Genomic DNA, 13,312 nt, shown 5'->3' on the forward strand with positions numbered 1-13,312 from the left:
TTCTTTAATGCAATTTTGTGAATAAAGAAATAAATGGAAAACTGAGTTCAGTGGAAACATATGACAAAAAACTAAGGGAACGAGATTCAGAAATAATTCATTTAATGAACAGTGACTGGATGGGTAATTCCTGGTGTCAGACTTTGTGTCAAGGATACAGTGTGAAGACTTATTGTCCAGTAGAGGAAAGCACACATTGATGCGCACCTACAAATACCATTAGGATAAAGGAAGCCTACAGAGAACTGAGGGTAAATGGAAGGACAGGAAACACTAATTGAGCAACATTTCTCTGCAGCACTCAAGTTAGGATTTAGTTTGTACTCAGCAACTGAGATGAGACTGAAGAAGTCAGTGAGGACCAGATGGTTGTATCCTCATGTTTTTCAATTAGATTTCATCTTTTAGGTGTTGGGGAGCAGGAAAGCAACATAATTAGATTTGTACTAAGAAAATTGTTGCAGGTATGGGAAAATCTCTTTGAATATAGTACAGAAGCATAATCTCTGCTGTCATGCAGATTTCAGTGGGTGGAAGGGGGAGAGAAAATAAATTAGTAAATAAAATGGTAATCGGAACAAGTTCTTAGAAGGAACCAAGGGGGTGAAATAGAGGATAATGATTTGTGGGGGTTACTTTTGATGGGTCTGTCACTTATTTTTATATTTTAACTTTTTAAATTAAGACTCTATGTTTTGAAACCAATTTTAAATTCACAGCAAAATACAATGGGAAATACAGAAGTTTCCTATATATCCCCACCCCCACAACCATACATACAGTCTCCCTGATTATCAACATCTGCCACCAGAGTGCTGCATTTATTACAACTGATGAATTTACATTGACACATAATAATCTTCCTCATGGGTTCCCCTGGTGGGTCAGTGGTAAAAAGAACTTGGCTGATAATACAAGAGAGTCAGGTTCAATCCCTGCACTGGGAAGATCACCTACAGAAGGAAATGGCAACCTGCTCCAGTATTTTTGCCTTGGAAATCCCATGAACAGAGGAGCCTGGCAGGCTAAAGTCCATGTGATCGGGAAAGAGTCAGACACGACTTAGCAACTAAACAACAACAGTGTTGCAAGGTGCACAGTGCACATTAAGACTCATTCTCAGTGCATATCCCATGGGTTTGGAAAAATGACATGTTCCCATCTTAGTATCAAACGAAGTATTTTAACTGCCCTAAAAATCTCCACCAATTCACCACTCCCCTCCCCACCACCCCCTGGAAATCTACAGTCTTTTTACTGTCTCCCCAGTCTTGCTTTTCTAGAACGTCATGTAGTTGGAATCTGGGTTTGTCACTTCTAAAATGAGACCTGAAACATGAAAAGGGGCCAGCCATTTGAAAAGCTCAAGGAAGAACATTCTAGGGAGAAGGGATAGAGCTTGAAATTCTGGGAACTGAAAGTTCAGTTTAGTTGGAACAGAGTGAATTAGGGAGCTCATCAGCATACCAGTGGCAGTTGGAGCCATGGGAGTGGTTTAAGTTCCCCTGGAAGAGCAAGAACAACAACAAAAAGTTTAGAGCAGTATGTTGGAGAAAAGCAACATAGAAGGGGTTGGAAGAGGAGTCTATGGAGGAGATGAAAGGCAGCAGTCACAGATATAGAAGAAAGGCAAGAAAGAAGCAAAGGAGAAGAGAGTATCAGCATTATTATGCAGTACAGAGTGGCCTAACAAGATAAGGTGGAAAGGGAGTCCATTGGAATTGGCATTACAAGGTCATTGATAATTTTGGTCATTGCCCACTCAGAGAAGTGACAGATAGAAGACTTCCTATAGCAGATTAACTACTCTACTGCTGTGCCTTCCCTTCCTGTATTTTCATACAGGAGTATCTTGCCCAACAAGGTTTATTTGATCTGGTGAAACCACTGATGAGATTTTTTTTCAGTGCCAGCCAGAAAACATTTATTAAATGTTCATTAATAGATGACGATGCATAAAAAGTAAGAAGCATTGTACTTAGTGTTAAGGTGATAAAAAGAAGATAGATTCCTATAATATGGGCTTAAATTCAATATTTCTGAGAAATAATATTGAAATTAGGCCCTAGCCTTACGTTGATTCCTATAATATGGGTTTAAATCCAATATTCCTGAGAATGATTTTGAAAGAATCTAGCTTCACACTCCCTGAAAAAATGCACTGTGTACCCTGGAGCAGCTAAGTACTCACTTGCCGAGACATGTCAGCATGGAAGTTTGCAATAAGCCTATGTTCTATGTACAGCTTATATTCCACAAAGCAGACTCAATACATTCCAAAAGTAGCAGTCCCTTGCCTGTTTTGAGCATTAGATAGTCACTTGTGTACTTTTTCTATGCCAACCTGTATTTTACTCACCACTGTTTATGAGTAGAGGATGCACGTGTTTATGTTTGTGTGTCTACACTTCATCTATACTCCATTTTGTTAAAAGATCAACTTTCTTTGCTGAATAGATATAATTTTCACAGCATTTGGAAGTTTACAATGTAAGGAACTGTTTAAATATAAAGCAAAAGAGTAAGTCATGCAGATTGGCCTTCCCATTTTTATGGCCCAAATTGAGACCATCATCATGAAATGAGTCATCATTTCAGTCGTTCATTAATACATGCTGGTCTGTATGTTTTTATCTAGCTTGGGTTCTCCAGAGCGGTGCCCTAATCTTATGTTGATTGTGTATCCTCAACGCACCCAGCTTAGTTTTAGGGAGAATACTGTAGGCACTTGATAGTTGATTGATTTCTGTTTTATGGTTTTTCAGATAATTCTTTATGTTTTTCCTATTGTTTAGTTTCCCTCGGCCTTTTTCAAAGGAAGGGTAAACATGTGTGCTGCATTTTGCTACGAGGTTCTAAAGTGCTGCACATCAAAGATTAGCTCAACCAGGAATGAAGCCTCTGCGCTTTTGTATCTTCTGATGAGAAACAACTTTGAGTACACCAAAAGGAAAACGTTTTTAAGGACACATCTGCAGGTCAGTGAACACCGAAGCTTCTCTTTCTTCTGTTCAAACTTTAGCCTCTCTACATTAAGATCTAGAGCTCCCCAGTCTAATACAAAGCTACTAGCCACAGGTGGCCATCTAGTACTTGAAATGTGGCTAGTCTCAATTCAGGACGTATTGACTTTTGAACATTTAGTGCAAAGAAGTAAAATATCTCGATTGCTTTATATTGACTATATGCTCAAATGATATTTTGGATATATTGGTTTAAGTAAAATAAATCAAAATTCACTTGTGTCGTTTTACTTTTTAATGTGGCTGCTAGACAATTCAATATTACACATGGGACTCATATCCTATTTCTACTGGACAGCACGGCTTGAGAACAGAGATATTAAGAGCATAGTTTTCAGATCCCACAAGTATCACATACTGTGTGACCTTAGCAAGGACTTCTTTGGTCTCTCAGTACCTCAGATGCTTCATAAGTAAAACAGTGGTAAATATCCATACCTACCTCATATGGTTATGGTGAGTATTAAAGAGATGATTAAGTAACAAATGAAGTTACTTGTGTTTTATCATGTTCCGGCATGCCCAGTTAGTTAAGAAATGAGTGAAGTCTCAAAGTTTAGTGGAAAACATGGACTTTGGAAACATACCTACCTGGACTTCAATCATAGCTTAGCTACTTACTTAATATGTGACTCTAAGGAAGTTACTCTGGAGAAGGCAATGGCACCCCACTCCAGTACTCTTGCCTGGAAAATCCCATGGATGGAGGACCCTGGTGGGCTGCAAGTACATGGGGTCACTAAGAGTCGGACACGACTGAGCGACTTCACTTTCTCTTTTCACTTTCATGCATTGAAGGAAATGGCAACCCACTCTAGTGTTCTTGCCTGGAGAGTCCCAGGGACGGGGGAGCCTGGTGGGCTGCCGTCTATGGAGTTGCACAGAGTTGGACACGACTGAAGCGACTTAGCAGCAGCAGCAGTGGCAGGGAAGTTACTCAGTTTGTCTTAACTATTTGCCTCATCTGTAAAATGAGGCCAAGTATGTTTTAGCTTGTGGGGTTTATAATGAGGGTTAAAAATAAAGTGTGTGTAGTGCCAGGCACAAAATGCCTAGCTCATAATAGACACTTAGTATATGGCAGTTGTTATTCAACATCTCCATAATTTTTTGCTTATGTGATGAAACAGGTGTGAACTGAAACACAGTTGGGAGTTCTTGGCTCAGTTGCCCTCTTTGTAATATGGGAAATGCTTGGTCATATTTCTATCTTTACTGCCATGATCAGTCCCATTGCATTTGTTTGTTGGAGACTGGGTTATAAATAAAGAAATGGCCATAAGTAGCTTTTTAGAAACGTCATGAGAGATGTGAAACTCTGATAGAAGTATATGCTTTCTGTAAAATGTTGTATCTAGTTATTTTTGGATACTAGGTCTAGCATTATATGTTAGGGTGTCTAATACTTGCTTTCATTGAGATGTCACTTGAATACCACCTTCTTCCAAAGCATTTCTGCAATTAGTGTGCTGATATTTTTGAATTTCCCTATTAGGGTCCATTCTTCTGTGTTAAAACATCAATTTGTCTCAAGTCCTATATTCTAATATTAGCAAGGTGAAAAGGCAGCCTTCAGAATGGGAGAAAATAATAGCAAATGAAGCAACTGACAAACAACTAATCTCAAAAATATACAAGCAACTGTGACAGCTCAATTCCAGAAAAATAAATGACCCAATCAAAAAATGGGCCAAAGAACTAAATAGACATTTCTCCAAAGAAGACATACAGATGGCTAACAAACAGATGAAAAGATGCTCAACATCACTCATTATCAGAGAAATGCAAATCAAAACCAGTATGAGGTACCATTTCACGCCAGTCAGAATGGGTGCGATCCAAAAGTCTACAAGCAATAAATGTTGGAGAGGGTGTGGAGAAAAGGGAACCCTCTTACACTGTTGGTGGGAATGCAAACTAGTACAGCCACTATGGAGAACAGTGTGGAGATTCCTTAAAAAACTGGAAATAGAGCTGCATTATGATCCAGCAATCCCACTGCTGGGCATACACACTGAGGAAACCAGAAGGGAAAGAGACACGTGTACCCCAATGTTCATCGCATCACTGTTTATAATAGCCAGGACATGGAAGCACCCTAGATGTCCATCAGCAGATGAATGGATAAGAAAGCAGTGGTACATATACACAGTGGAGTATTACTCAGCCATTAAAAAGAATACATTTGAATCAGTTCTAATGAGGTGGATGAAATTGGAGCCTATTATACAGAGTGAAGTAAGCCAGAAAGAAAAACACCAATACAGTATACTAATGCATATATATGGAATTTAGAAAGATGGTAACAATAACCCTGTGTACGAGACAGCAAAAGAGACTCTGATGTATAGATCAGTCTTATGGACTCTGTGGGAGAGGGACAGGGTGGGGAGATTTGGGAGAATAGCATTGAAACATGTATAATATCATGTATGAAACGAGTCACAAGTCCATGTTCAATGCACGATACTGGATTCTTGGGACTGGTGCACTGGGACGACCCAGAGGGATGGCATGGGGAGGGAGGCGGGAGGAGGGTTCAGGATGGGGAACACATGTATACCTGTGGCAGATTCATTTTGATATTTGGCAAAACTAATACAATATTGTAAAGTTTAAAAATAAAATTCAAATAGAAATGAATTAATAAATTGCAGACTCTGGTTGTAAGTGCTAAATAAGCTGATTAACTTGTAGTATTATGATTATGATCTTTTAAATCCTCACAACGCTCTATAATGTAGGTATTGTTATTATCCCTATATTGCCTTTAAGGAAAGTGAGGCACAGGGGGTTTATTCATTTTCTCAAAGCCATTCAGTGCGTAATTGATAAAGTCAAAGTTTGAATCTAGGTCAGTTGGACTCAAGAGCCTACACCCAACTCCTACAGTATCTTGCTTCTCAGGACCAGGGGTAAAGCTTCTGGCCACTAACACCTTAGCCTGAATCATTAACGGGAGCCTGAGAGATTTAAAAGTACCATGCATACATGCTCAGTTGCTTCAGTCGTGTCTGACTCTTTGCGACCCTACGGACTGTAGATCACCAGGCTCCTCTCTTAATGGGATTCTCCAGCCAAAAATACTGGAGTGGCTTGCCATGCCTTCTTCCAGGGTATCTTCCTGACCCTGGGATCAAACCGACATCTCCTGAACTGCAGGCAGATTCTTTACAGCTGAGCCATCATTGAGGCCTAGAAGCACCATTACATGGCATTATTTAGATGGGCCCTAGTCAGAAACAAAGGAGAGAGCTGAGCCACTGGAGTTGGAAGTCCAGCACACTGAGATAGACTAGTGAAAAGAAATAATAAACCATCAAAGAAATGTCATTTATTCCCAACTTTGCCAAAACTACTAACTAGCAAACATACTGAAGGCAGATACCTGTATTTACCATTGTATCAGTTCACTAATTATGAAAACGGTTTCAGGTCTAGCTGTGCTATGTGTTTGGAAGATTTTTCACATCAAACCAAGAGAACTCTGAATAAAATTTGAAACTAGGAACCTCCATTGATCTATAATTCTGGTTTTGTGCCAATACCATACTGTCTTGATTACTGTAGCTTTGTAGTATAGTCAGAAGTCAGCAAGGTTGATTCCTCTAGCTCCATTTTTTCTTTCTCAAGGTTGCTTTGGCTATTTGGGGTCTTTTGTATTTCCGTACATATTGTAAAATTTTTTGTTCTAGTTCTGTGAAAAATGCCATTGGTAATTTGATAGGGATTGCATTGAATCTGTAGATTACTTTGGGTAGTATGGGTATGGTCATTTTCCCAATATTGATTTTTTTTCCAATCCACGAACATGGTGTATTTCTCCATCTATTTGTGTTGTGTTTGATTTCTTTCATCAGTGTCTTATAGTTTTCTGCCTTTGAGTCTTTTGTCCCTTTAGGTAGGTTTATTCCTAGGTTTTTACTCTTGTTGTTGAAGTAGTGAAGGAGTTGTTCCTTAATTTCTCTCTGATTTTTCATTGTTAGTGTATAGGAATGCAAGGGGTTTCTCTGTATTAAGTTTGTTTGTATCTTGTAGCTTTACTGAAGTTGATATTTCTTTTTTATGATATGACTTTGTCTTTAGCTAAAATTTTTTTTTTGTTTATTTTTGCCTGTGCTGGATTCTTCATTGCTGTGTAGCCTTTTCTCTATTTGCAATGAGTAGGGGCTGCTCTTCATTGCTGTGTGCAAGCTTCTCATTGCAGTGGCTTCTCGTGTTGCAGAGCATGGACTCTAGGACACGCAGTCTTCAGTAGCCATGGCATGTGGGCTCAGTAGTTATAGCTCACGGGCTCTAGAGTGCAGAGGCACTCGTTGTGGCTCAGTGCTCTGTGGCATGTGGGATCTTCCCGAACCAGGAATCGAACCCATGTCTCCAGCGTTGGCAGGCAGATTCTGAAGCCCCTACCATTGCTATTTCAATAGAAGAATTTAAATCCCTCATATAAGAAGAAAGTAGCTTTTCTTGGAACTCTAATATCTTTAAAAGAAGCATTTCATATGAATGCCTATGGGTTTGTACATTGAAGAGAACAAGCAACATGTGTTCAAAAGACATTTGAAAGATGGTGTTTTCTTCTTTCCACAGATAATAATTGCTGTAAGCCAGCTGATAGCAGATGTAGCACTAAGCGGAGGATCGAGATTTCAGGAGTCTTTATTCATTATCAATAACTTTGCAAACAGTGACAGACCTATGAAGGTATGTTCTCACTTTAAGTGAAAAATTAGGACCATGTTCACTGTCAGGGGAGTTTCACTTCTCAAGGTAAACTGTGCATTGGATTCAGAACTTTTATATAGTATCAAGTGTACAGAATGTGAGCTTCAGAGGTCAAGGCTTTGTCTAGTCCATCCCTGTACCTCTAGCACGTAGAACACTGCCAGGTACACAGTAGATATTCAGTATTAGTTGAATGGATGGATGAATGACTGTACTGTGTATACTTAAGTATGATAGGATTTCAATTTTTTCTGGGGTTGCATTTTAAACTTACTCAACAAAGAAATGGGTTTTTTCTCAACCGTTGTTACCATTTATAAGATTGGTTAATTAAACACTGAGTTGGAAATTTCACAAAACATCACTTTCTAGAGTTGCTGATAGCTGCTGGATCCTTTTGTTAGCAGATGAGAAATGGCACAGAAGGGATTCATTACAACATTATATTCCGAGATGAAAGAATCATCTGGTAACTGGGGCATGCCAGAGATACTCATTGGCAAACCCATGTCCAAGGCTATCGTTCTTAGGTAACCATTGGCTGAGGTCAAACCCATGACCCTGACCACCACTCCTCAGACCTACCTATATATTTAAAACCTAAAACGTTGTAAAAGCTTATTTGTTCTGTTGTATGGAGAGTAGGTTCTGTTCTTTAGTGATGTACATGTAGAAGGGAAGAAGACTCCTTTGCCAATTGAGAATGTTTCCTCCCAGAGGAATCGTCCCCATTCTTGGGAAAGGTCATCTTCCAGCATAATTTGACAATTTGTGTAAAATCTGGAAAAAAAAGTTTGCAGTCATAGCATACTTGATGTTTGGGACGTGTCGAATCTTTGTACCAAAACATATTCCCATAGGAATGTTGCTTAGACTGAAGAAAACAAAAAACACTGAATAGTGCCAGCCAGTCTCAGGCTGGGAAAGTAGAACTTTTCAGCCAGTTCTACTGGGTCCTTAGGAAATCAGTATATGCTCCAACTAATCCCATGAGCACAGCAATAGCTTATGTCCTTTAGCATCTTTTACTCATACCCTAAGAGTATTTTCCATTTTTTACCATCCTTAATTCCATGTTATATAAAAGTTAGACTGCCAGCTTTTACAAAGTAAATGGGGTCTGTTTTAGCCCTCCGTGATAGGAAATGTTTTTCATGATTCATTTGTGAAATGACAGTTTTATTCTGGTAGGGCAATCATTACCAATAAACTCTATTACAACAAAGGTATAGATTTCTCCCAGTAAATGAAACCTCTATTAATGTATATGAAGAGACTTTATACACACACACACACACACACACACACACCAATAACAATTTTTAAAAGTCATCTTTAAAGAAGACTCTTTTGAAAATTATTTTCTCCACCTTTGGTGATATTCACATTGAAAAGCTCCCTAAGGCCTGTACCTGTCCCTACTCCTCTTCTCAGAACCCTACATATAATTGTGATTACTCCAGTGGGGTGAATAGGAAACTCTAACTTCCTATTTTTGAAGACAAAAGCAACCCTTTAAGAGAAAGTAATGATGTAGTTAACTTGTTGAGAGTGTTCTGTGATTCATAAACTCTTATTTCCATAATTTGAAATTTGTTTTCATGTTAATGCATATGGTAGTGGGTCGATGGAAGAATGACTAAGGTCATGAGCTCTGTAGCCTAACTGCCTGGATGTCAGTCCTGTCTCTACCACTTACCAACTTCACAACTTTGGCCAGACTACTTAACTGCTGTGTATCTCAGTTTTCCCATTAGTAAAATGAATTATGATAGTCTTAATTCATAATGTTGTTATAAACTTTAAACATGTAAAGTGCCCAGGCCTCTGCTTGGTACATAGTAAGATATCAATTTTTAGTTATTATTGTAACTAAAATTACACAGTAAAAGTGAATATGGATTACCTTAATTGACATTGAACTGACAGCAGAGGAGGTGGGGTTCAAAACCAGGTAGTCTGGCTCCAGAGTCTGTACTTTTATGTGTTAGGAATATACTACCATCAAACTCAGTGCTTTTGAAGCCTGAGATAGTAGAATATTGTTTAAAGAATTAATTTAAAACTCTTGAGGCATGCCCACATGCCAAGAACCAAGAACCTAACACCAAGATTTCTAACAAGGGGTAAAAGTTCTATGTTATTCCCAGGATGGGCTGCTTAGGTTTACAGCACATGGATAACATTGAAAAACATGTCTTTTTTGTTTGTTTTGATATTAGGCAACTGCTTTTCCCTCAGAAGTCAAAGACTTGACCAAGAGAATCCGTACTGTTCTTATGGCCACAGCTCAAATGAAGGAGCATGAGAAGGACCCCGAAATGCTAATTGATCTCCAGTATAGCTTAGCCAAGTCCTACGCAAGTACCCCAGAGCTCAGGAAAACCTGGCTTGATAGTATGGCCAAGATTCATATAAAAAATGGAGATTTTTCAGAGGTGACTACTTATGACTTTGTTCTAAACACAAGCCTTCCCAAACCCCTGGAGCACAATCTCACGGTTCCTTGTCTCCTTTTGCAGGCAGCAATGTGTTATGTCCATGTAGCAGCTTTGGTTGCAGAGTTTCTTCATCGAAAAAGTAAGATATTTCTGTTCGTCAAGTCAGGGAGAACTTCAGTTAGCCCAAGGAGTTTTATCTTTGTAGCTTGCAGCTATGAATGGGATATGATTGAGCTCTGAAAATATGCTCACCTTTCATCTGACTCACTGTTGAACAGAAGTTGTTCTAAAAGAAAACTGGATTGTTCATTTGCCTTCTGCTTTCATTAAGAGTACAAGAATAAGTTAAATAGTACAGGGCCAGGCCTGATGCTCAATGTTTGTTTTCCAAGACTGTCTCCCTGCAAGACTGCCACAGATTAAATTCTTCTCAGGGCTTATGGGAAGCTCTGGATAACATACATCACTTATTTTCCCCTGTCTGCCCCAACTTTACCAACAACTTTCCACGAATTCTATCTCTACAGCATTTTAGTGTAACAGTATCTTGGTATTAACAGGGAGTTGACAGGACTTCCCTGCACTCCCAGTTCTCATGTTCTGTCCCTGGTCAGGGAATCAGATCGTGTATGCCGCAACTAAAGGTCTCACCTGCTACAACTAAGACCCAGTGCAGGCAAAGAAAGAAAGAAATATATTTTTGAAAATGCTAAAAAGACAAGAAAGGGAGTTCACACATCAGCTAGATGGCCCTATAATATGTCATTTGTTTGTATAACCATCTCAAGAACAATTTGGCATCCATACATGGATGAAGTGCCTTTGTGGGAGCTGTGGGATCCAGCCCCACATACCAAGGGACCTGGGAGGAATTTTACCCACCCATGTGTCAGGTAATGGGCAGACAGACCTGTGTTCTGTCTGTGGACCTTGCAGTGGCCTATGAGCTGGCTCCAGCCTCTGTCAGCTGCAGTCTAGGATCCCCCGGAGAACACTTATTTTGGATAATCACCCACAGACAAGAAAGCCTTGGGGGAAGTCCAGAAGTCCAGTGGAGAAGTTCTAGGATACTATTGGAGCAAAAATTATACAAGTTTGAATGCATTGAAGAGGGTAAGAGGAATAGTTTGATTTATTCATGTCACCTTCCACAAGGTGGCAAAGCTCAGTGCCAAGTGAGACTTTCTCACCCTTGATTTCTAATGCAGGGAAAAGTGAGAGCATATGATGAGGTACTATATTTCCCAGCAGCACAGGATGCTCCCAAAGAGGCCCATTTCTCTCTTGCTCTATCCAGAGTACTGAGTTGTGAGCTGAATGATGGAGGCAGGAAGAGGCTGAGGGAGCTGCAGATAGGATTCTGAGAGGGCATTACAGGCAAACAGACCCTACTAACCACATCATGGACTTCATGAAAAAGCCTGCCAACAGATCCCTAGAGATATTTAGCCTGTGGATCCCCCACTGGGCCACAGGCACCTCCTGTGCTCCATGTGCCTCAGCCACACTCTCCTCCATCCTGTAGCTGGATGTGTGTGCTTGCTGCTGAAGGCAGTGAGAGTCAGCTCTCACAGAGGGCTAGTGAGCTTGTGCAGAAAGCCAGCCAGAGTTTGCGGGCCAGGGGGAGACCACAAGTAGCACCACCATTGGGAAATCAAATGAGAGACTGTTAGCACCTGGCCTTGTGTGTTACATGATGGGGAAAAGACATATGTGGTTATGAATTCTGTCATATATGTGAGCCAGAATTGCAGAGCAGGTGTATCCATAGAAGGTCTGTGAAAGCCTCAGAATCTCTAGCAGGACAGATGGAAAGTATTTCTCACCCTCAATCAGTAAAATTGGTTGAAGGTGGCTGACATTTAAAATGTGAAGATAGTAATGCAAAATTTCAAGGAACATGAAAAATGAAGGAAATATGACACCCCCAAAGGATCATAATAATCTTATAGTAAGAAAGAGATCTGCAATTTATCTAATAAAGAATTCAAAACAGCTTTTCTAAGGAAGCTCAATGAGCTACAATAAAACAGAAAATTTAGTAAAATCAGGAAAATAATACACAGACAAAATGAGGAGTTAAACAGAGATGGAAATCTCATAAAAAGAACCAAACATTTTCTGGCACTTACGAATACAATGAATGAAGTTAAAACTGAAATAGAGAGTATTAAAAATAGAATGGATCAAGGAGAAGAAATAATCTGCATTAAAATACTAGACCTTTGAAATTATCGAGTCAGAGGAGAAGATAAGGATGAAGAGTGAAGAAAGCCTATATGATCTGTGGGATGCTATCAGCAGAAATCTTATAGGCTAGGAGAGGGTAGGATGATATTTTTCAAGTTCTGAAAGGAAAAAGTTACTGCCAACCAAGGATACTTCATCCAGCAAATTTGTCCTTCAGAAATGGACAGATGAGTACTTTTCCAGGCAAACAAAAGTTGAGGGAGTCCATCACCACTAGACCTGTCTTCCAAGAAATGCTGAGAAAAGTTCTTCCTGTTGAAGTGAAATGATGCCAATTAGTATTATGGAAACATGAAATGGATCCATATGAATGGATGAAGAAGACATGGCACATGTAGTCAATGGAAAGAAGGGAATCCTCCCATTTGTGACGACACGACTGGACCTTGAGGATATCCTGCTAAGTGAAATAAATCTGAGAAAGAGAAAGACAAATACTGTACAATCTTACTTATACGTGGAATCTTAAGCCAAACTTGTAGCTGCAGAAAGTAGAATGGTGGTAGCCAGAGGGGTGCCAAAAATAGGGCGATTTTGGTCAAAGGGTGCAAATGTCCACCTACAGGATGAATATGTTCTGGATATCTAATGTATATAGTGATTACAGTGAAGTAGATTTTGTTATATACTTGAACGTTGCTACGAAAGTAGATCTTAAATGTTTTTCCTCTGTCCAAAATGGTAATTATGTGTGGTGATGAACTCTAGTGTGGTAATCACTTCACAATATATACATGTATCAAATCAACACATACACCTTAAATGTACACAGTGATCAATAACAATTGTGTCTCAATAGAGCTGGGGCTGGTATAGGGCTGGCAGGGGGGCATCCACAAAAGGAGTCATGGTCTTAAAGGGCTCAGGATTCCA

At 39.6% G+C, this 13,312-nt stretch overlaps 1 protein-coding gene across 5 annotated transcripts in view; it reads left to right on the forward strand.

Annotated features, from left to right (window-relative positions):
- Window positions 1-13,312, forward strand: part of DOCK11 (dedicator of cytokinesis 11) — a 215,719-nt gene that overhangs the window by 165,982 nt on the left and 36,425 nt on the right. For 4 of the 5 annotated variants that reach the window (XM_070784594.1, XM_070784592.1, XM_070784590.1 and 1 more), the window contains 4 exons: window positions 2,796-2,978; window positions 7,614-7,727; window positions 9,971-10,186; window positions 10,271-10,328. The exons of the other annotated variant lie outside the window; for it this stretch is intronic. In XM_070784594.1, coding sequence (XP_070640695.1) covers window positions 2,796-2,978; window positions 7,614-7,727; window positions 9,971-10,186; window positions 10,271-10,328 — 571 coding nt within the window. The remainder of the gene's footprint in view (window positions 1-2,795; window positions 2,979-7,613; window positions 7,728-9,970; window positions 10,187-10,270; window positions 10,329-13,312) is intronic. 5 annotated transcript variants of the gene reach the window in all.

Source organism: Bos indicus, chromosome X (assembly GCF_029378745.1).
Source record: "Bos indicus isolate NIAB-ARS_2022 breed Sahiwal x Tharparkar chromosome X, NIAB-ARS_B.indTharparkar_mat_pri_1.0, whole genome shotgun sequence".
Classification (NCBI taxonomy): domain Eukaryota; kingdom Metazoa; phylum Chordata; class Mammalia; order Artiodactyla; family Bovidae; genus Bos; species Bos indicus.